Source organism: Sarcophilus harrisii, chromosome 2 (assembly GCF_902635505.1).
Source record: "Sarcophilus harrisii chromosome 2, mSarHar1.11, whole genome shotgun sequence".
Lineage (NCBI taxonomy): Eukaryota > Metazoa > Chordata > Mammalia > Dasyuromorphia > Dasyuridae > Sarcophilus > Sarcophilus harrisii.
The window spans coordinates 653,089,243-653,112,342 of NC_045427.1; the positions used below are offsets into that span (position 1 = coordinate 653,089,243).

The window sequence follows — 23,100 nt, forward strand, 5'->3', positions numbered from 1 at the left end:
GGGCTACTGAAGTACCTGGAGGAGGAGGGGCCTGGGGAGCACCGCGGAGAGACTGAGCCAGGCTCATCCAAAGGGGCGGCCCGCGGAGCGGGGGGTGCGGGCTCTGGAGGGGGGTTCTGGGCCCGGCTGACCTCTGGGATCCCCTGGGGCTCTCCAGGGCACCGGGGGAAGCCAGCTGCCTCTTTCCCAGGGCAGACCCCGGGGTTCTGAAAAGGAGAATTACGGCCTTTCCCATATGGCATCTCTGCTGAAACAGATCCGGGCGAGCCCCCCCGCCCCCGACAACAATGGCCCCCTTTGATGGGGACAAGGCAGGGCTGAGTGTAACTGAGAAGCTCCCTCGGCCCGAGGGTAGAATTACCAGGGGCTGGACACGAACCAGATCCCTTCTCCGGGGCGGCCGGTACCCGGCCATCCTTCGGGAGCTCTGACAGACGGCTCAGGGAGCCGCTGCCTCTCCCCGCCCCGAGGGGCTCTTTCCTTGGCCTCGTGCTCGAGGGGCCCCGACACCCCTTCTCCGCACACCAGCCCGCGGCCGCCTTCGCCGCCCCCAACTCATTCTAGCCGCTGCCGCAGCCCGGGCTACCGGGAAGTCGGTTTGTCGGGCGGTTCGCCCACAGAAGGCCCGTCCTGAAACCTGTGTGATGTCACTCTCGGCTGCCTGAGCCCAAGCAAGCCCAGGTCCCCCAACGGCCTCCGGCCCCCAGCCCCTCGGGCCCCGGGCCCGCCCACGGAGAGGACTTTGGGGCGCAGAACAACCCCGAGCCAGGCGGAGGCCCCAGCTTCCCGGGCCGGGCGAATGGTCAGGGACGGAGGACGGGCTCCAGAACCTCCTCGGCCGCCGGAGAGAGAGAGAGAGGCCCGCTTCCCACGGCCCCAAGGTCGGACGCGGAGACGGAGCCGGGCTCCGTAAGATGCACCGAGCAGGGCCAGGCCGGGGCCCAAAGCCCGAATGCAAACCCAGCCGGGAGAGCGCTCAGCTCGGGCTGCCTCAGTCTCCTCACCTCCAAAATGGGCCTAGTAAGAGCAGCTCCCAGACTGTTGGGAAGACCAAGTAGCGCACAGTAGGCTCCATGTAAATGCCAGCCATTATTATGACACAAACCCCCCCTGTTCTGGGGCTCAGGAAGAGCACCCCCTGTTCTGGGGCTGGGAGGAGCACCCCCTCCTGTCCTGGGGCCCCAGCGCTGAAGGGGACCCCACGAGCAGTCCCGCACAGCACGGCCCACCTCTCCCAGGGCCTCCCACCACAGCCTCCCGTCCCAATCCAGTCACTGAGAACAAGCGGGCTCCGGACTTTCTCCCGGGTGGGCCCCGAGTGCCACTCTCCCACCCGAGACGGGCCCGGGCCCAGAACCCCTCTGCTCACTTTTCCTGGGCACCTTTGTTCCGATTACAAGATAATCGGCGGCGGCTGCAAATATTAATGCCTGAAGACAAAGCGATAAAGGAGGAAAGCCAAGAATCCGGAGCCGGCCCCTTCCCCGCAGCTCCGGCAGCTCGAGGAGGGGCGGCCCGATCCCCCCTTTCACCAGCATCGGGCACCAGTCAAACCCTCCTGGCTCTGCGGCGAGGACTCGGGGCCAAAGCCCTGCATGGCGCTCCCCAGGGAGACTTTCAGGAGCCACGTAAGTGCCCCCCTTCAGTCTCCAGCTCCCGGCCTCCCTTGCCTGGGGCCCTCAGCTGGCACACAGTAGGCACTTTTATCAATTCCCAGATGGACGCCAAGGTCTCTTCCAGCTCCCGGCCTTCCTTGCCCGGCCCCAAGGGGGACTTTTCCTAACAGACTGAGGGCTGCGTGCCTCGGTCACCCGTGGAGGACCCTCCCCTCTGCCGGGGCCCCAGGGGGTCTCTGCCCCGTCGGTGCTGCTGAGTGGGAGGGGGCAGGCGGGGCCCACAGAGGGGGTCCCCTCCTCCTTCCCTTAGCAGCCTCCCTTCGGCCCCAGCTTGTGCCCCACCCCCGCCACCTCTCAGCACTGAGCAGCCCCCAGCCCGTCCCACGCTCCGCAGACCCCCGGGATCTTCCCCGGACCCTGGGTTGGGCAGCGCCGTCCCTGACCTGAGGACAAGCAGCGAGACCCTGCTGGGCGCCAGACGCTTTCCCCGAGACCCCGACTCACCCAGACCGGGCTTCGCATGGACCGCACGTCCCTCGGGCAGTGTGGGCTTCGTCTGCTGTGCCAGAGCCGGGCCGTTGGCCTTGAGCCGCCTCCCGCTGAACCCTGAAAGGAGAAGGGACCGGTCAGCGCTGGCGCCGTCGCACCCACACCCGGTGGTCCCTGAGCCGCGCCGCGGGCGCCCCCGATGGAACGGGCGGCCTCGCCAAAAAGGCCCCGATTGTCCCGCGGCCCGACGAGAGGCAGCGGCGGCGGCTGGAGTAAGTGACCCGGCCTGGGGGCCCTCAGCGCTCATCCCCTCCCTGAGAGGCAGCGGCTGGAGTAAGTGACCCGGCCTGGGGGCCCTCAGCGCTCATCCCCTCCCGCAGAGCGATAACGTGGGGGGCAGGGCCCGATGTCTGGGAAAAAGCCGGACTTGTGGGGCGCGACCCCCAAGCCTCTGGTCCCCACCAGCACGAGCGCTGACCGCGGTCCCCGGCGGGCCCTGCCGCGCGCTGCAGCCGCCCATTGACAGCGGCCATTTTTACTCGGGACAAAACCGGGTTAGTGGGTTAAGATTCCTTCCCGGTGCTCGGTGAGACCGCGGCCCCTGGGCAGACACAACACGGAGCGCGCGGCTGCGCCCTCGGGCCCGACACGGGACGCCCGGCGAGAGCAGGGAGCCAAGGGCGGCGGCATTTAACTCCCGCACACGCATGGCCGGGGGTGGGACCCCTGGCTGCCCCCGCCCGCCCTCGGGGCGCCCGACGTCCTCCGCCTGGCTCACTCTCCCAGAGTCGCCGGAGCCCAGGGCAAGCCCAGCGTCCGATGGCCGGTGCCGGCCTGGGGCGCCCTGGATGGTGCCGCTGACCCAGCTCCTGACGGGCCCTACGCGCTCCGTGACCAGCCGCCCGGGGCCACCTTCCCCCACGAGGTCCCCCCCGGCCGGGGCAGCCCCCCGCAGGCCCCGACGGTCACTCTCGAGCCGGGTCAGGCCGACGGCCGGGACAGTTTGCTGCTGCTGCAGCCCCCCGGCCCCCGATCCCGCGGCTTCGAGTGGGAGCAGATGACGCGCCAGAGCCTCGAGAAGGAGGCTCCAATTTAGTAAACAGCCGAGCGCTGTTTGCACAGCTTCTAATGAATTTAGTTCAATAAATCCAAATCAGTGAACACCTCGGAAAATTCAATTCTCCATCACGCGGCGACGCGCCGGAGGCTGCTCCAGGCTCGCGGAGACGGGAGGCCGCGGGGGTCCCGGGCAGAGGAGCCCCCTCCTCAACGGGCTCCTCGGGACCTGGGATAAAACGCAGCCCCCCGGAGCCGCACTGGCGGGAAGAACGGCCGCCCCCTTCTCCGATACGGGCAACGGGGGGGTTTCTGTAAGGCCGGAGGGGCCGTGTCCCCACCCTGGGGCTATACGCTGGCTGGTCCCCTTTCCTGCCCGGCCGGGGCCTTGGGGGGCTCAAGTTACTCCCCGTGGTCCCTGGGAACAATCAACCCAACGACTTAAAGCTGCCAGACCCGCTCCCGAGCGGCCTGTCCCCAAGCCTGGCGAAGGGCAACCCGCTCCTCCGAGAGAGGGGAAGTCCCTCCAGGCCTCGGTTTCCCCCGCCGCAAAATGGGGATCGCTTTTTTAGAATCTGAAAACGCTTTAGAAACCGGCTGTTTCTCTGCTTTGTTACTGAAAACAAAACCATCTTCAAGGTGAGAGCAGTGGGGAAAGAAGGGCCCGGGGGGGGCGGGGGGGCGTCTGACCGCAGGCCCAGGCTTTCTGGAACCCGTCAGGTCTCCCTGCTGCGGCACTAAGTGAGGAAGGGACAAGTTTTACCGTCCCCATTTTGCAGAGGAGAAAAGTGAGGCTCAGAACCCAGCGAGTATCTGGGGCCTGAACCCAGCTTAGCCGATTCTGGGGTCAAATTCCGGATGCCCTGCACAGGAGGGGCCAGGGCCGCCCGCCCAGAGAAGGACGCATTGGGCCAAGATAGAGGTGGACCTGGGGCCCGAGGCCACTGGGCAGCCTTTCCCATCTCGCAGGGGCTTCTCCTTTCCGCTCCGAGGGAGGAGCTCCCAGGGGGCCCGTGACCCAGCTGGGGTCTATGGGGCCTGAACACCGAGGGCAGAAGCGGCTGGGAGCGGCTCCGTCCGGGCTTCCTTCGCCTGCAGGACGGGGCTCAGCGAGCATCCAGCCCTGGCCTGCTGGTCCCTGAAAGCCGGCCACCCCGAGACCCAAACAGAAAAATAGAGCAAGCGGGCCCTGAAACCAGCAGACCCCCTCGCCCTGCACGGACGCCGTGAGCGACGCTGGGCCACGGGCCCCTCTGGCGCGTCGGATGAGCTGGCGCCTTCCGACCGCGCCCCCACAGGCGCCCCCTCCTCCCAGGCCAGATTTAGCCGCAGCAGAGCCCCGAGAGCTGAGAGCAAGAGGACCCCCAACCCCGAGGGGGGGGGGGCTGGGGCTCTGGGCGGGAGGCAGCCCGGTCTCGCTGTCCCCCAGCTCCGAGGGTCCCTCACCCGGCCCGAGCCCCTCCCGCCGGCGGCGTTTCTGGCTTCTCCTCCCTAGCGCCCGGCGGTCCCGAACCCGGGGAGGGTCCTGAAAAACGGACGCCGGCACCGACCTCTGCCCCGGGTGACGCCGGCGGCCAGAGGCGTCTCCGCGAAGGCTCCTGGGGGCGTCCCCTGGGGCAGCCCCGTCCCGGCGGCTTCGGGAGGAGCCGCCACCGCGGAAGCGCGCCCCCCCCGTGACCCCGCTGGCGCTCCGCGGCGGCCCAGGACGGAAGCCGGCCAAAAGCAAATTGCTTCCAGCCCGGCAGCTGCCTCCAATAATCCTCCTTGGGAGGGGGCTCGGACCCCCAGAGGCCGCCGCCGAGGGGCCGCTGACCGGGGGCCTTCGAGAGGGATTAGGGAGGGGGAGGTGGGAGCGGGGGGGAGGGTCTGGAGCCCCCCCGGCCGACACCGTCCCTCCCCCGCCTCTAATGAGATCCAGCTTCCCACTTCTCCCATAATAAACTCCGGGACGTGAAGGCCGGCTCTTTCATAGCCAAGGGGGGACACTTGTCCCTGCTCTGGGTAAGCTGAGGCAGAGCCAAGGACCCCGGAGAGGCCAACGACTGACCAGGCTGCACTTGGTGCCTCAGTTTCCCAAACAGCGACTCAGAAAAACTTGGCAAGACACGAGACAAAGCGTCCCACGCTCATCCCACACCCCCCGTCTGGGGGCTCTCCGGAGCCCCCCGCCCTCTGCCCCGGGGGGGAGCGGAAGCAAGGCCGGGGTCACACGTGGCGGGGCCAGCTCGCTCCGAGGCTCTAGGAGCTTCTTCTTTCTCGGGGGGAGGGAGAGACAATAAATGTGGGTCCATAAGAATAATAGTAGTTACGAAAGGCCGGCTGGCTGCCCGGGGACCCCTGACCCCGGCACCGGGGACCCCCGCCCGAGCTCAGAGAGGGCGCTGGCCCACCTGTCCCTGCCCCAAGGGAGGGCGGCTCTCACGCCTCCGGGAGACCGGAAGTGGGGAGGGGGGGCAGTCCTGGGGGGGGGGGGTGTCACCGGCCGGGAGCGAAGGCCCCGCCCCTCTCCGCGCCAGTGCCCACGCCCCAAATGCAGCCGGGCTGACGTCAGCCCCTGAGAGGAGCCCACCTGTTCCTGGCACTTCCTTTTCCAGGGGACTTTCCAAGAGAAGCTGAAAGGACCCACTGTGGGCAGGGGCGAGCAGCTGTCCTGACACTCGGGGAGGGCCGAGGGCCGCCCGCCCCTCCCCCAGACTGGGCCCAGCAGCGCCTTCCTCGGGCCAGGGGCTGGAACCTGGCCACGTGGGCCGAGGCCTTCCCGGGAGGGAGCTCGGCGGGAGCCACCCGGGCCCAGGCCGGGGACAATGAGTAATGCCCAGCGCGGGGCCCGGCCCCGGGACAGAACCGCTTGCCCAGGGCCTCCCTGGCAGCCGGGGCCCAAGGGGATGTGTCCTCGGGCCTCCGACCTCCAGCCCCCCGGTCACCGGCAGCCGAGGCTCAGAGCATCTCGTTGGCTGGTCGGGATCTGATGAGGGTCCAGGGTCGGAGTGAGCTCAGGGCGCGCTTGACCAACGGCCTCACTTTACAACAGGAGAAAACGAAGGCCGGGGCCGGGTGGCCCGTCGAGAAGCACAAAGGCCGGGGCTGGGTGGCCCGTCCGGAGACATCTGGACTAGCTGCCAGCAAGGGCGCGCATCCATATACCTTCATATGGGGAAACTGAGGCCCAGAGGTTTGCCCGGGGGGGTGGGGGACCGCATTGTGAGCAACAACAAAGCTTTTCTCCAAAGTAAGGAAAAAGGCACTAAAGAGGCTGCCAAGCTCCTCCAGCAGTCGCTGACAAAACCTTTCTCGACTCCCCAGAGCAGGACACTCCCTGGCCATTTTTGACAGTTTCTCCTGCCGGGGACCCAGCTCACTGTTCAACCACCCTGATCAGCGCACCGCATTCCCCGCTTGGGTTCCCTGAACCCTGATCCCGCCTGATCCCCTTCCCGGATCCTCGCTTGAATCCTCTGCACCCTGCCCGCTTCGGTCCCCGAAATCCCATCCAGCTTTTGGATCCCTCCGACACTCGTCCCCGCCTGATCCCTCCGACACCCCTCTCCCCACTTCCCTGCTCCCTCTGGGTCCTCCGACACCATCCCACTTTCTGGATCCCTCCGACACTCCCTGCCCGCTCTGATTCTCCACTCCCGCTCCGTGGGTCCCTTCCGCCCCTGCCTCCCGCTGGGTCCCTCCGACACCCCGATCCCGCTTGGATCCTCCGACACCCCTGCTCCCGCTTGATCCTCCGAACCTATTCCCCGCTTGGGATCCCTCCACACCCCGCCTCGCCTGGGTCCTCCGGCACTTGTCCCGCTTGATCCTCCCATCTCCTGCTGGTCCCTCCGAACTCCCGCTTTGGATCCTCCGACACTCCCTTGCTTCCCGTGGTCCACACCCGCCCGCCAGGTCCCCCGGAGACCCTGTCCACTTTAGGTCCCCACATCTCGATCCCGCTTTGATCCCTCCGACATCCCTGCTCCCGCCTTTGGGTCCCACACCCCCGATCCCCATTTGGTCCTCCGAACCTTGTCCCGCCGGATCCTCCGACACCCCGCTCCCGCTTAGGGTCCCCCACACTCCGCTCCCGCTAGGTCCCCCACACCCGATCCCCGGATCCTCCGACACTCCCCATCCCCCTTGATCCCAACATACCCCGTTCTCCGCTGGGTCCCCGACACTCCCCGATCCCCGCTTTCTGGGTCCCTCTGACACTCCCCGTTCTCCGCTTTCTGGATCCCTCCGACATTCCTCGATCCCCGCTCTCTGGATCCCCCCGACATTCCCCACTTTCCTGATCTCCACAAAGAAGCAATGACTGGGAGACAAGAGTTAAGGAAGCAGCTAAAAACATGACAAATCCTCCAACTTGTAAGAACTGATGCAGGGGAATAAACAGAACCAAGGGAACCACGTGGACACAGACCACGCCGGTGTAAACAAGGGAGCCCGCCAGGAAGCCCGCACAGGGTAATGAGAAAGGCCAATCTCGGAGCCGGAGATGCACCTCCCCCTCCTCAAGGAAGGAAGGTGGGCAGAAGCGGGCACGGGCAGGCCGGGGCGCTCCCCCCCCCCCCCCGGCTGCTCAGGGGCCTCCCCGTGGCCCTGGCCCTGCCAGCTCCCCTTTTGTCCCCCATTTGTCCTGCGGAGCGCACTTTGGCGCGAGCCGTCTCCCCGCCACATCCTCACGGTCCGAGTTTCTGGAGGGCGGCGCCGAGTTCACACTTTGCCTCCCCACGGCTCGGGGGCCGGGGAAGAAGGCCCGACGTGTGGGAGCGAGGACAGACAGACGGACAGGTAACCGATACAAACACAAACCTTCTTGGAAATGTAAAATACGTGACCAGGAATATTCCTTTTTATAAAAGTGTCTGAACAGGGGATCTTAGTTTGTAACACGGAAGGTTCTGTAAAAATGGGCAATAAAGTCAAAATGATCATCAATTAAAGTGCTCACACTACGCTATGGAAGCATTCTCCTCTATGGCAAGGAGGGTTCTTAGCCCACGCGTGGCCAGAAGCAAGATAAAACAGGAAACAGTTTCAAAAGAACAAAATCAATGCAGCACGAAAAGGAAAACTGTGGGTGGGGAGAAGGTCTCTGCCTCCGTTATCTCAACAAAGGTTTGATAACCAGGATCCCTGGGTTATTAATGCAGATATTCAAGGTCAAAAGCTGCCCCCCCCCCCCCCATGGACGATTAGTCAAGACATGAACAAGCAATTCTCAAAAATACTGAATGACGGCTCAAAACCGCTCAGAACAACACACAAATCTGCATACTTCAAGACCAGTCAATTGACAAAAATGGCAAAAGCTAATAACTGATCGATCAATCACCGATCAACCGTTGTGCGGCCCGCAGCGGGCACTGGCCTCGGGGAGCGAAGGGGAGGAAGAGTCCCGATCACGCCGGGTGAACGAATGCTGGCCCTGCCAAGGGGTCCAGAAGCCCCTGTACATTAACGGGGAAGGATGGAAAGGGGGGTAGGGGTGGGGAAAAGGGGCGGTGGGTTATTTTGGACATCGGGTTTGAAATCGCCAGTGACCTGGGGATGGGGTCTAACGCTCAGGAGGGAGAAGAGAGGCTGGAAATCCAAATCTGAAAAGTAAGTCCATGGAAGGAAGAAAAACAGAGAAAAGGGGGGGAAGGAGGGAAAGAAAGGAAAGAGGGAAGGAGGGAGAGACAGAGACACACACAGAGAAAGAGAGATGGAGAGACAGAGACTAAAAGGAGAGTGATTCACGGTGTAAAACAGGCAGCAGAGTTTGAGGAAGGAGAAAAGACAATTCACAGAGAGACAGAGAGAGACAGAGACTAAAAAGATGGTGGTTCTCAGTATAAATGGGCAGCAGAGTTTGCAGAATGGGAAAAGACAATTCACCGAGTGGCCAGGCTGGCTTTGTTCATCAGTGATGGGGGGTCTGTGGGGAAGGCGCCCACCAGGAGACCGCAAGGGGTCTGGCGAACATTAGCCACGTCTAAGACGCCAACAAAGTCCAAAAAGAGCTTCGCTTCTGCCCCAAAGAGATGGGGACTGATGGGGAATGTCTGAGAGGACCAAGGCAGAGCCTGTGACAGAGCAGGCCCAGAGAACCAAGAGAAGGGGAGCGTAAAATGAGGAGGGTCCCGGCAAGCAGATCCCAGACAGACTCAGAGCCTGCGCGATGACAATGGCCGAGCTCAGGGCCCGAGAGGAGGGGGCCCAGGGGTGAGGAATGGCACACAGGCTGCCCGTCAGACCTGGCTACTGGCATAATGGCAGCCCTATGTTACTAGAGATGAGGGCAGGGAGAGGGGGCGCCCCAAAGTGGCCATGGTCTCAAAACTACAATCAAACACTCCCCGGGGCTACAAAGGCCCATTTCCTTTCCCTGACAGTCCCCAGCCTCGGAGAGTGGACAGGAGGCAGCCCAGCACCTGCCCCATGTGGACACCGTCCCTTTCTTCCAACCCCAGGGCAGCCGTCCATTGGGTGCACAGGCGTCCAGAACCCTGCCTCAGGCCAAGGATCACCTCAAGTTCCTGGGAAGACCCTGCAGCTCTGAATCCTGCCCGTCCTTGAGGCAGGACCCCAGGGAAAGCTTCCTGCAAAGCCTTCACAGGCCCATGACCCCAGAACTCTGCCTGGCCCTGGGCCCTTCCCGGAGGCTGCGGGCTTGGGAGAGCAGGGCAGTCATATGGATGTTCTGAACACCCGGGATGGCCCAACCCTGCTGCTGCCCAGCCCCGGTGGTGCTGCCCAGCCAGGCTTGTCTAGCAGGACAGGCCAGCCCAGATCGGGTTCCTCCTTTCTTTCCCTTCCCGTTCTGCACAGACACCAGGTCAGGTCCCCTCTGTGACCTCCGCCCATCCCCTTCTCCAGAACCAGGGCAGATCCCCCCTTCCTCCACTCAATCCTTGGGCTGCTCCCTCTAGGCCTGGGAAACAATGGAAACAGGAAGCGGGGCTGGGCAGGCCTCCTGCTGGCAGCGGCAATGCCAGGAGCCCAGAGCGCACGGGCCCTGTCCGGTCTCTCCCAGAACCGCACTCCTGACCTGGGATCCTCTTCAGGACATCTCGGGGTGACCAGGAGGCCCGGTCTCATCAAGATCGCCAGGAGCTGCTGCTGCCAGCTCTGCCCAGAGGACTGGGACCAAGCAGCAAAGCAGGTCTGAACTCTCTTCCCCATAATAAGCCCTCCCAAAAGAGCTAGCCTTGGCCCTCCCTGGGGATCCTCCCAAGAGGGCTAGCCTTGGACCTCTCTGAGCATCCTCCCAAGAGGGCTAGCCTTGGACCTCTCTGAGCATCCTCCCAAGAGGGCTAGCCTTAGCCCTCCCTGGGGGAATCTTCCCAAAGGGGCTAGCCTCAGACCTCCCTGAGGAAACCCTCTCAAGGGTGCTAGCCTTGGACCTCCCAGGGAGTCCCAAAGGAGGGAGCCCCTGGGTGTTGGGCCCCCCACCACTGGGCAGTGGCCTCCAAGGACCCAGGTTCCCAGAGCCCCCCAGTATGGGGACCCTCACGAGCACAAGGAGGAAGCCAGTTTCCACAGGTACCAAGCAGGGGCAGCGACACACAAGGCCCTGAGGACCCCGGCAAGAGGCGTGCCAGCAGCGCAGCCCCAGGAGACCAGCGCCCCCTAAGGCCAGCACCAAGGGACAGAAGAACTGGGAGAATCCGGGCATTTATGAAGCACCTACTGTGTGCTAGGTGCCCATCTCAGGTTGGAGGCCTCCTCCCCAGGTCCCCAAGCACCGGTTAGTTATGAACATTAGCACTTAAAGGCTGCCCCCCACTGAAGGGGAGTCTCCCCCCCCCCCTAAGCACCAAGGTCTTAAACAGAATCACTGAGGGGGAAGAAAGGTGGTGGGGGGCAGCTCTCACCATCAAAGGGGCACTTTTCCTTTTCCTAAGGGTCGGGCATAAGAAACAAGGGCAGTGGCCAAACCAGATGCGGTTCTAGGGGTTCACACATAAGTAACCAGAGACCTGGAGCTGCTGGCAGTGCCCCTCCCCCATGGGACTGGGGGTCCCAGCTCAGTCTGACCAGGACCTGGGAGGAGGGGATTCTGACCCAGGACAGGTAAAGGGGGCCTGGGGGGAGGGGCTTCTGATCTGGGACAGGTAAAGGGAGGAGCTAAAAAAGGCCCCTCCCCTCAGCCCCATTCCAAAACAAAAGTTGGACATCTTGGGGATCTTCCCCACAAGGGGGGCGCAGATTGAGGCAATCTGCATGACTGAGGCTGCGGCTCCCCAGGAGGGTCATTCACTGGCCCCTCCCCCCCAATCCCCTAAAACCCTGCTACAGCAGCCCCCCCTCCCCAGGCAGGAGGAGCCCCAGGAGGGCGGGATTAGAGGCGAGTTTCGGGTTTAAGTCGGAAATCTTGGGCTTTTGTCAGCCCAGCCTGGGCCTAATCCTGCGGGAGCTTAGTGAGGAGGGCGAGAACACAAACACGGGGCGCTGGGAGGGGGTGGGGCCTGAAGGTAGAACTGGGGTGGCCCAAGGGATGGGGGGGAAGGTGGGGATACCCTGCCCGCAGGCCCGACCCAGGCCCACCCCAGGCCAGCCTGGAGGGACAAACACACACGCACACACATAGCGCCCGAGCCCCGGTACCACATGTACTGCTCCCCAGGGAGGAAGGCCCAGACCCACCTTCAGCCCCGGCCTCCTTGGCCCCCACCCATCAGCCCTCGGGGCAGAGCCCCCGCAGCAGCGACACTTGAGAAAGCGAGAGGAACTAGGGTCAAAACCCCCCAGGAGGGGTGCCCCCGGCCAGCGGGGGAAGGGCAGGGGGGCATCCGGGAAATGGGAGCCAAGTGGCCAAGTGTCCAGCCGCCATCCCCGGTCTCCCTTCTGTGTCACCCAAAGGGTGTGAAAGGGCGTGGAAAAGCAGCGCAGCAAGAGAATCCGGAGGAAACAAATCCTGCTCCAGGAAATCTCTACCATGGAGGCAAATCACCCTGGAAAAGGTGCCCAGCTGCAGCATCCCCCCAAGCGAGAGCCCAGGGACACCAAGGGAGGGGCAGGGGGCTCGGCTGGGCCCCAACTCCCCCCTCACTGCAGCTCCTGGCAAAGGAAGGGAGGCACTGACCGCAGCACACAGCACCTACCGGGCACCAGGCAGGGCCTACTGGGTGCTAGACGTTACCCACTGTGTGCTGGGCAAGGCCTACTGGGTGCTAGACGATACCTACTGTGTGCTGGGTAGGGCCTACTGGGTGTTAGTACCTACTGTGTGCTGGGCAGGACCTACTGGGCACTAGACAATGCCTACTGTGTGCTAGGCAGGGACCATACTAGGTGCTGGGCAGGACCTACTGGGCACTAAGCAGTGCCCCAAGCCCCCTCTTCTGGACCATCCCTCTGCAGATAAGAAAAGGCCCAGAAGCCACTTTGTCCTACCGGTTGTAACCTGAAGGGACCCATCGGATAATCACGGGGAGCCGAGGCCTCCCCCATCGGGGACCAAAGAAGCCCTCCCCAGACCACTGTGGCACAAAAAAAGCTGGGCAGGGGGTGGGAGGAAGGAGGGATAAATTGGGGGCCTCGGGCAGGCCGGGGCCACGGGCCCCCCAGGAAAAGATGTGGCCACCGGACACGGGATTCCAGCCAGGCTCCTTCCCGTGCAAAGTGAGGGCTGCAGGAGGGTCCCTCTGCCTGGGGGCCCTGGGACCAGCTGCTCTCTCTGGGCCGTCTGCTGCCTCAGTTTCCCCATCTGTAAAACGGGCCAGAGAAGAAGGACACGCCCCAAACTGGGTCACAACCCAGCCGGACTCCAGGGAAGGCCGGACTTGGGAGGGAAAGGGAGGCCCTGGGGTCCCCAGCACTTCTTTCCTCCCTGGCCCAGGAGGGAGGCCAGGTGAAGGCAGGTGAGCTCCCCCAGCAAGCAGGTAATTAGGCAAATGAGCACCTCCGCAGCTTGGAAGGCAGAAAGGGCTTTCCTAAAAGTGCCTGAGGCTAGGGTCCCACCCCTTCCAGAGGTCAGATTCTAGAGGGCAGGAGCCGGAGTGTGCATTTATTAAGTGCCTCCTGAATGCAGGCCCCAACTGCCAGAGAAAGGTGGAACAGGACTCTCCTCTAGTGGCCGCCGAGAGGGGCTGGACCTGGTCTTCCTCACTCCAGGACTGACCTCTGGCCACTTGGGGGAAGAGGAGGAAATACAAACCATATTAAGCACCAACAACTCTGCCCTCCCCTTCCTAAGGCCCACTAGGGATCCCTCCGGGAGGAAGCCGATTTGAGGGCCCGCCCACTTCATTTGGCGGGGCTGAGGCCAGGGAGGAGAATGAAACCCGCCGTCCGCACCCTTTGCCCTACACATCCCAGGCGGAGTGCAAACAGGCGGCGCTCCCAGGGAGCAGGAGGTGGGGAGGGGGCAAGCACAACTCCAGCGACCTCAGGTTTAGATCCAGGTTTCAGAACAGGCGGCCCGGCCTCTGGGGGCAGAGAACGGCCACAGCAGTGACCTCGAGGCCGCCCGACCCGGCCCTCAACTCCCGGCCTCCCCTTCCCTCCCTGCAGGGTTAAACTTCAGGAAGCAGCCAGGGCAGAAAGGCCAAACTCCCGCCCCGCCTTAGCCGGCCCCACCCCGGCCCAGGGAAACCTCGGCCTCTGGGAAGGGGCACCGCCCCCCCCACCCCCCCATCAATCACCCTTAAGGGCCGGCAGGACCCGCAGTGTGTGTGTGTGGGGGGGGGGGGCCGGCCGCTCTCCGCTGGCTTTTTCACCTCCCGGCCCCTCGGCCTGGGCCATGCTCTGGACCTGGGGCAGGTGGAGGCGAGGACCCGCTGCCGAGCCCCCCCCAGCTGCGCTGACCTCTGTCCCGAGCCAGAGCCAAGGGTGACAGACAGAAAAGGGAATCTCCCCAAGAGCCGGGGGGGGGACGGGAGTTAAGCCCCACAAGTGCGGCACAGGCAAGCACCTACTATGTGCTGGGCACCCGAAATCTCTTTGTTCTGCGGCCCTGGGGAAGAGGCTGGATCAGGCCCATTGACGCCTGAGCAGGTCCCAGCACGGATCCGACAGCCAGAAGGTTTGGATTCAAATCCTCCCAGTCACTTCTGCCAGGAAAAGGAAAACGGATCCCTCTTCCCTCCCTGCACGGCCCCTCGGTCCCCTCCGTTACACGAGGAGGTGCCGGGTGAGGGTCTTTCCGGTCCCAAGTCTGCGGCCCTGCCTGACCCGGCTCGGGGCTGCCACCGGCCCTGGGGAGAGCGGGAGCCCATCCCCCCCAGGGCCCTGGTCCACAGCTAATCAATGGCCGCTCTTCCCGGTGCTTCTGGGTGACACTCAAACATCACAAACCAGCGAACGCTGGAATAGACACCGACTTGGACCCAAACTCCCACAAGCCTCAGAGCTGCTTCTGGGGACCCTCAGGGGCCGGGCCGGGGACACAGGGTCACCATGACGTCCTCCCCTTCCCGGCTCGGCAGAAACGACCAAGAACCCAAAGCGACGGGACCCGCCCCCCACGTACGCCCAAACACAAAACCCTTGTGGACGGGGACGGTCCCCGGGGGGCCCCGACCTCCTAGCACATAGTAGGCCCTTCTCAGGCTGGGCACAGTCATGTCCGAGCGCCCTCCACAGACTGAAGGTCTTAACCTGGGAGTCATTTTTAATAAAAGGGCGATAAAGACGGCAGCCAAGGGGCAAAGCAGAGGGGACGCGGGCCTGCAGTCAGGAGGACTCGTCTGCAGCCTCAGACACTTAGTAGCTGGGTCACCCTGGGCAGCTCGGGTCACTGGATGCCTCGGTTTACCCTCCGGGAAATGAGCTGAAGGACATGGCCAAGCACTCGGGTGTCTCTCCTGAGAGAACCCAAAAGGGATCACAAAGAATCAAGGGAAAACCCACAAAAACATATTTACTGAGACAGGCGGAAGGTCGGCTCCCGCAGGTGGGACTCAAGCAACAACGACTCTAGGTAAGAAACTCCCCAGAGCCAGAAACTCACAGGAGGGCGGCAAGGAACCCCGGCAGGACAGTGGGCCCCAACCCTCTCCCGGCTTCTCCTCAGTCAGAACCGGAAAGGGCCCAGCAGGGCCGGGCACTCACGGAGCCTGGGCCGCCCGTCCCCCCCTGGACAATCCGGCCCGGCCCAAACTCAGGCCCCGCCCTCTCCATCCCCCAAGGCAGAACGTCCCCTAAACCTCCAAGAGGCAGGAACTCACTTCCGACAGCCCCGGGGACCCCTCGAGAGCAGGAAAAAAGCCACTGTAAGGAGGAGGAAAGCCCCAAACAGCAGCCCTTCCCGGAGCCTGGGGGTGGGCTTCCCAGAACTCTGTCTCCAAGGCCTCGTGAACCTAAAGCCACAACCCCAAAAGAACCGAAAAGCCTCCGTGATAAAGGTTCCTGGGAACGCCGGGAGGCTCACTCCCAGCAGGGTCAGGTCCAAGTTCAGGTCTGAACAGGGAGGCTGGGCCGGGTCCACTTTCGGCCTCCTAGGCCAGAGCAAAAAGCAGAGCAGGACGACAGCGGCGGCCCCCGCGCTACTTGGACAGAGCGCGGTCGCTGGGGCCCAACCAAAGGACACAGGAAAGACCTTAAAAACAATCCTTCTGAAGTTCTGAGCGATGGTGGAATACAAGGCCGAGAGATAAGCTGGGGAGCGTTCTCTGCTCTCTGATTTATAGTCCATAAAACACAGACTTGAATAAAAATTAACTTCAAAAGATTCTGTTGGGGGGAAGCCCATCCTTTTCCCCCCGCTGGCTCCTGGGTGCCCTCTGTAACTTTAACTGTGGCCGGCGAAAACGAGGGCACGCTAACAGATGTAAGGTGGGAAATGGATACCTCCCGCGCCAGCCAGCTCCTCCGGGCCCTTCCCTGGCCGACATTTTCATGTTCTGGCAGCAGCCCGCCGCGCCGAGGTTTCTGCTCTCCTCCCTCGGGTTTCCACGACTTTCTAAGCAGAATCCATTTAAAAATAAAACCAAAGCGGCCGGGGCCCTTCTGAGCGGCCGGGACCTATCTAAGTGGATGGGGCCCTCCTGAGCAGCCAGGGCCTTCCTGAGCAGTGGACAGAGCCTTCCTAAGTGGACGGGGCCTTCCTGAGTGGCCGGGGTCCCCTTAAGTGGCCAGGGCCCTCCTAAGTGGATAGAGCCTTCCTAAGTGGACAGGGCCCCCCTAAGTGGACAGAGCCTTCCTAAGTGGACGGGGCCTTCCTGAGTGGCCGGGGTCCCCTTAAGTAGCCAGGGCCCTCCTAAGTGAACAGAGCCTTCCTAAGTGGACAGGGCCCCCCTAAGTGGACAGAGCCTTCCTAAGTGGACGGGGCCTTCCTGAGTGGCCGGGGTCCCCTTAAGTAGCCAGGGCCCTCCCTAAGCAGTCAGGGCCCTCCTAAGTGAACAGAGCCTTCCTAAGTGGACAGGGCCCCCCTAAGTGGACAGAGCCTTCCTAAGTGGACAGAGCCTTCCTAAGTGGATGGGGCCTCCCTAAGTAGATGGGGCCCCCCTAAGCAGACAGGGCCTTCCTAAGCGACTCCTCTGCTAGTACCCGGGCCCAGCTCCCCACTTCTACTTCCTCCACCAGCCCTAGACTCGACGGCTCCCTTTGGGGCCCGGTTCTGGGTTCCTGGGCACTGACGTTCCTGTGTCTGAAGGCTCCAGAGCCGGTCCCCGGCCTCGAGGCTTCCCGGAGCAGCCAGGGGACAAATAAGAGCAGCCCGAGAAGGACTGCCGGTGGGAGGGAGAGCGGGGCCAGAGGCCGGGAAGTGACCGCCGCTGCTGCATGTCTGGGGGACAGCCTCGTTCCTGGAGAGGTTATGAGTCAGTCCTGCTCACTCCAAAGGAAGAACATCAGGAGGGATCCTCCCTCATCCCTTCCACAGACCGGCCAAGTACAATTTCAAACTAAGAGCGCTCTTTCCATTTCCGAAGCCAATGCAATGTTCAGGAAGTAAGCTCAGATAACCACCCTCTCCTCCGCCTAATGATTAACAAGCTAAAGGTTCAAGGAAGAGGCTTAAGTTCTGAAGGCCTTGGGCCCTCCTCCTCCCTCCAGGACAGAATTCCTGGCCAGCTCTGAGCAAGTACTGAGGCTGTTATCCCTAAAAAGAGACGAGGTTCCCTCAAAATTCACCCCCGAAGGAAAGAGAGAAGTTTAACTTTCAGGGACCCCAGACCTGAGCGGGACTTTTCCGAGGTTTCCCAAAACAAACCTTGAAGGCGCTTATTAATGGGGAGAATTTGTTTAGAGGCCAATTTTGCCACCATTACACAAAATGCCTCTGGAATAAATCACCCCCAGGCAGATTTTTTAAAATTGTCAGCTCAACTTGAAAAGATAAACGCATTTCAGAAAAGAAATGCACTTTAGGGACAAAGACTCCACATCAAAACGCATATATACGTGTAGAGACGGATCCACACCCGCATTAACCGCCAGAGAGAAAATGCCCTCCTGGCAGACCACCCACACGTGCAGAAAAATTCCCGAGAAGCCGAGGGATTCTGGGACCGGCCATTCCCAAGAAGACCTTCCCCGCATAATTAAGAGACAAAGTAACGCGCCTCAGCTGCCTCCAAAACAAACCCCCCTGGCCACAGGACCCAATTTATCCTCTTCCTCCTCCTTTACTGTCCCAAACCAGGCAGGAGAGAGAGCTTCCCCATCTCCCTCATCAGAGCACTTTCATGTGCCAGTCCGGGGGGAAAGGGGGGCACAGGAAGGGGTGGGGGGAGCAGAAGCGGGGTGGTCCCCGGTACCCCCGGGACGGGGAGACAGGAACCAAGTACCTGGAAAATTCCTTTAATATTCATTCTATTTATCTCCGGGCTCGGAGTGGGGGGAGGGAGGGAAAGCCAGGCTCCCAGGACCGCCTCCCAGCCACTAGCAGAAACCTATTTGTTTATTTCCTTTGTTGGTCAGTTCCACTCCATCAAGTGTGAACATGAAACTGGTTTTCCATTTCAACCTCGGGCAGCCACTGCTAACTCCAAGGCACCTTCTGTGGCCCTCGGAGCCTCCACAGGGGCTGCTTTCTTCAGCTGGAAATCTCCCATCTCATTAACTTTTCTTTTAGGGCAATAAAAAGGGACAGTTCCCCGGTTACGAGAAAGTGTCAGGAGCGTTGGGGGGAGCTCGGGAGAAAGGACAAAAGGATAGACGGGTTTTCATCTAGAAGATAAATTCCTGTGGCTAAAAAAAGGCTGTTTTAGTATGAAAATCCTTTCAGAATTAAAAAAAAAAAGATTTAATTAACATTTTGAACATGGTTCTCTAAACAAGCCTGAGGAAGGCTCTTTTGCATTGAAGTGAGATTTTTTCAAGGGTTTTTATTTTTCTAGTTGGGGTCACGGCTACAAAAGGCCTTAAAGGCTCTTGAAAGCTCTTTGGAGCGCAGGAAAAATCATCTCCACGTTCCTAAAAAGCCGATTCGACTTTGAGAAGCCGCGTCCGGGAGCCCTGCTCACTCCTACGCAGGGAAGGATCTGGGAGGCGCCGAGGCCCCGAGGAGGAGGCGGGAGAAGAAAAAGGCAGGGAAACTTTATCCCGGGGCCGGAGCCCGAGCCGCCGGGTCCGCTGCCTTCCCAGGATGCCCGGTGCCCAAAGAGGCTCAATCCACAGATGAAAACGCCCGGCCCCCCTCCCGCTCTGGGCGCGGAAGGACAAAGGAGAGATGAAGCATCTTCCTTTTCCAAGGCAACGATCGCGAAACAGATTCTCCCGGAGCCATCAGGCCGGACCCAAGTTTGGGCTCCCCCCGCCCCCCGGCAACTTTCTAAGAACCGGGGCTGTTCTGAAACCTTGAAACAGCAGCAGCTACCTCACAGTTACACACTCACACACTCACAGAGACACACACTCACACGCACTCACACGCACAAAGATGTGGGAGGGGAGAAGAGGGACCCGCGGCCACAGCCCCTTTAATCATCGGCTCCGGGGCCGGTCCCCAGCAATTCATTCATCCCATCAGATCCGACAATCCTCAGGGGGCACTTCCTGGGGCCAAGCGGCGGCGACCAACCAGCAGCTCCGCCCGCCGCCCTCCCGGGAAAAGCGGCGAGAGGAGGGGAGAAACCTAAGCCCCGGCCGGTCCCCGAGGGCGGTGGAGACGAGTCAGCCCAGCTCCCTTGGCCCACAACGGCATTTGGGGAAAATGTGGCCTCCCGGCCTCCCCTCCCCCATGCCCCCCCGGCCGCTCCGTAAAAGCCAGAGCCCCTTAAAGCGCGCCCGGCCGGAGGCCGCTGCCCCGGCCAGGGGGAAGTCCTCTCGGAAGAGGCCGGGGTGACCCGGCGGGGCTGCAGCCTGCATCTGACCCGGGGAAGCCTCTCCCGCGGCGGCGGCGGGAAATCTCCCCGCCCGACTCGCAGCCTCCTTCCTTTCCCCCAAACTCCCAGAGAAAAAGAAATGCTCCTAATGGGGGGGGGGGGGCTGGCGTGGGCGGGGGGGGGGGCAGGAAAAAGGAAAGCGATTTCCCCGCGGCGGCCGTTTCCCTCTCCGTTCCTGCCCTTCCTTTTTCTTTCTCTGGAAGGAGAGCTCCTGCCATCGGGAAGGGAAGGGAGGAATCGAATTTAAGGGAAAAAACAGTCTTGCGATTTGTCAGCACCGTGGCTCGGCACGAGGGCTCGCCGCCCCCCTCCCGCTCCCCACAAAGCACCGGGGAGCGAGCACTCGCCTTTACACACTCACTACCTCCTCCCTTTCTCCAGCTAAACTTTTTTTTTTTTTTTTTTTGCCAGCATAAAATAAAGTGCAGAGCCGGGAGGGGAGGGGGGGAGGAGGTTTGCAAAGCGTGTGAAGAGGAAGTCACTGCCCGCAGGAGAGCCAGCCAGAGAAAATACGTCCCCTCCCCTCCTCCGGGCCGGCCCTCCCCCCCCACCCCGCGCGGCCCCCCGCCCCTCTTCCTGCCCCCTCCCCCGGTGCCCCCGCCCCTCCCCCACCCCGTCTTGGCCGAGACTTTGGCCGCGCCGCAAAGCGTGGGTAACCCCGCTAATCTGCTGGCAGCTGCGGTCCGGCCCCCGCGGCCCCGGGTAAACAATGCGCAGCCCGGGAAAACAAAAGAGCCCCACTTCGCCTCGCTGAGAGTCCCCCCGACCCCAGCCCGGGCCGGGGGCACCCCGGGCTGGCTAGGGGGGGCGGGCTGCTCCCCCCCCGGTACCCCCGCCGCCCGAGCCGGAGGCTCCCCGGAGCCCCCCGCCCCCCAACAGCGGCTCCGAGTCCGGGCAAACGCGGGCAGGACCGAGGGGCTGGCGCTGTGCCCGCGGGCATCTACGTGGGCGCTGCTTTCGGTTGGAAAGCCCGTGGGTCCCCGCAGATCCGCGAGAGGGGACGAGAAGGGTCCCCGGGAGCCGAGCTGCCGCCCAGCCGCCTGCCAGCCGGCCCCCGGCTCGCCCCCGCTTCGCCCTCATTCCCTCGGACCCTCAGCCCCCCCCCACCCCAAATCGCCAAGCCCAGGGGGTGGGGGCGGGTGGGGAGGGGGAAGCCTCGGGGGAAGGAGGCGGCGGCGGGGAGCCCCGAGCCCAGCCCGGGCGCAGCGAGTGGCCGCCGCTGTCCTTCGCGGGTCCGTCTCGGGCTCCGGCCCTCCCCTCCCCCTCCCCTCCCCTCCCCCAGCTCTTGTCTGTGGCGCAGCGAGGCGAGCACACATGGACGCGGCCCCCGCCGCAGGTAGCCGCCGCCCCCCCCCTCCCCGGCCCCGGCGCCCCCCGCCCCCCCCTCCCCGGCCCTTACCTGGCCCCGGCTGTTCGGCCGGGCTCCCGCGGCGGCGCCGGGCTCCGCCGGGCTGCGCCGGGCTCCGCTGGGCCGGCCGGCCAGGGGCAGGGCTGGCCGCAGGACAAGGCGCGGCGGCCGGGCGCGGCTCGGGCTCGCCGCCTCGGAGGCTCCGGCAGGCGGGCCCCCGGCCCCTCGGCCCCCAGCCCGGCCCTCAGCGCGGCCGCCGGCTCATCCCCGGCTGCCCGCGCCGCCGCCGCCGCCGCCGCTCGCCAGCCACCTCCGGAGGCCACGCGCGCACTCACGCACACGCACACGCAGCCCGAGACACACAAAAACTTAATCTCTCGGCCGGCGTGCTCCCCCCACTCCCGCCAGCGCTCCCAGCTGCGGCCGCCGCTGCTGCTGCTGCTGCCGCTGGTCCTGCTGCCGCCGCCACTGCCGCCGCCGCCGCCGCTCCTCCCGCTGCCGCCGCTGCTCCTCCTCCTCGTCGTCCTCCTCCTCCGCCGCCTCTCCTCCTCCTCCTCCTCCTCCTCCTCCTCCCCAGCCCAGCCCTGCCCAGCCCAGCCCAGCCCACCCCGCCCCCCGCTCCCTCCGGGAGCGCTCACCCCCGGAGGATGCTCAGCCCAACTTGGCTCCTTCTCCGCGCGCGGAGGAAAGTCCTGGAGGAGGCCGAGCCGCCGCTCGCCCCGGGGCTGCTCCCGCTCCCGCGGCTGCCGGGGCTCCCGGCGCCCCGCGGCCGCCGCCGGCACGCCGAGCTCGGGCCGGAGCCGGCCCAGCGGCGATCGCAGCGGCCCCGCGCGCTCCGGAGCCTCCCGCCCCCTCCTCGCCGGAGCCTTCTTCCCTCCCTCCCGACGGAGATGCAGCGAGGTGAGGGTCTGGGGCTCGCTCGCTCGCTCGCTCGCAAAGCTCTTTTTTTTGGGCAAAGGCGGGGTCTCTCCGTGCAAACCAATGACACAACCCCACATGGACCAGCCTCGCCCCCTGCGGAGCCGCGTCCCTACAAATGGGCTCGCGCTCTGCCCTCCCGGGGGATGCGGGCGGGCGGTGGTGGCCGGCGGGCCCGGGCCGGGGGCGGGAGCAGGGAGGGAGGGGCTCGGGCCCCGTCCCCGTCGCCTTCCTCCCCTCCCCTCCCTGCCGTCCCCGGCCCCGTCTCCTCCCCGGCCCATCCTCGGCCCCATCCCCTCCTTACCCCCTTCCCCTTCCCTCCCCCCCCCCCCGAGCTCCGGGAAGCCTCGGTCCCCGAGGCCCGTGGGCACCGAGAAGCCCGGGCGGCGAGCTCTCCCAGGCCGGGAACCGGGGGCCCCTTTCTCCACCCACGAACGGGAGCTGGACCGGCCCCCTCCCCCCGCCCTCGGCGCACTCGCGGACACACACACTCACGCCGGATCCCTGCTCGGGGGGCCCGCCCGACCACGTGGAGTTGGGGGCGCCCCCTCTTCGGCCCACGTGGATTCGCGTCTCTCGGGTGCCCCACCCCCAGAAACAACCCGACTACGGGGAGTCTTCCTCCCACCCAACTTTACTGATCCCCGCCCGGCAGCCCGAGGCTTGTCGGGGAAGCCGCGGGGGCCCCAGCTTCAGAGCACCCAGAAATCCCCTCCACCTGTCCCGAGGGGTCACCCCGGGGCCCTGGCCCACTTCGGCATTTCCAGGATAGAGGGCCGCCAGGCCGGACCTCGGGGGTCAGAGCCGAACCGGAGGCCGGAGCCGCCGCTGTCAGCGCCGGGCACCCCCAAATCGGTCAGCGCCCCCCCAAACAGTTGTTGTTTGAACAGATTAACCCCTCCCTCCCAATCCAAAGTCACATCTGAAGGGGATCTCGAGAAAGACCTCTTCTACATTTGGGGGGGCGCCCCAAGCCTGTTGGCACTGGGCTAGCTTTCATTTCTTCCTCCATTCCTCCCAGCGCTGCATCTCCCCTCGGCCCCTCTCCCTCTCGTTCAGGCCTTGCCTCCTTGCTAGGAGAGCCGGTGGGTGCTGTGTCTGGCACGTGGGGGGAGGGGGGGGGTTGAGCCGGCAGCCTAGTTCTTTGGGAAAGGGTGGGAGGGAGAGGTTTGAGGGCCCAGGGCACGGGAAAGCAGACTTTTTCCTAGCCCTTCTTTCTGTTTCAGGCGGTGGCTCTGAACCCCAAGATCCCCTCAGAAATTCTGCAGCTTGGAGCACTTTCTCCCAGCTGCTTGGTGGCCCAGTCCTCCAACTCCCCAAGGTGGCATCTGCGCCCCTTGGCACCAGCCCGAAGCCCCGGAATCTGCAGAGCGCCCTTAGCCTCCATGAGCTGGGAGAGCAAAAGCAGAATCCAAATGAAGCCTCC

At 63.9% G+C, this 23,100-nt stretch overlaps 1 protein-coding gene across 1 annotated transcript; it reads right to left on the reverse strand.

The window, feature by feature from the left end:
- Positions 1–1,963: 1,963 nt before the first annotated feature.
- On the reverse strand, positions 1,964–21,820 carry LOC116422007 (junctional sarcoplasmic reticulum protein 1-like). The gene is made up of 2 exons (XM_031957005.1): positions 21,395–21,820; positions 1,964–2,222 (listed from the first exon to the last, which is right to left on the reverse strand). Exons 1-2 carry the CDS (start codon positions 21,752–21,754, stop codon positions 1,971–1,973), a joined length of 612 nt encoding a protein of 203 aa, XP_031812865.1. The 5' UTR covers positions 21,755–21,820; the 3' UTR covers positions 1,964–1,970.
- Between the last annotated feature and the right edge of the window lie 1,280 nt (positions 21,821–23,100).

Coding starts and splice junctions, on each gene's coding strand:
- LOC116422007 (XM_031957005.1), bottom strand. CDS start 21,754: ATGTGGGGTTGTGTCATTGGTTTGCACGGAGAGACCCCGCCTTTGCCC. Junction 2,223..21,394: donor GGGCTGAGCATCCTCCGGGG/GTGAGCGCTCCC, acceptor TTCTCCTTTCAG/GGTTCAGCGGGAGGCGGCTC.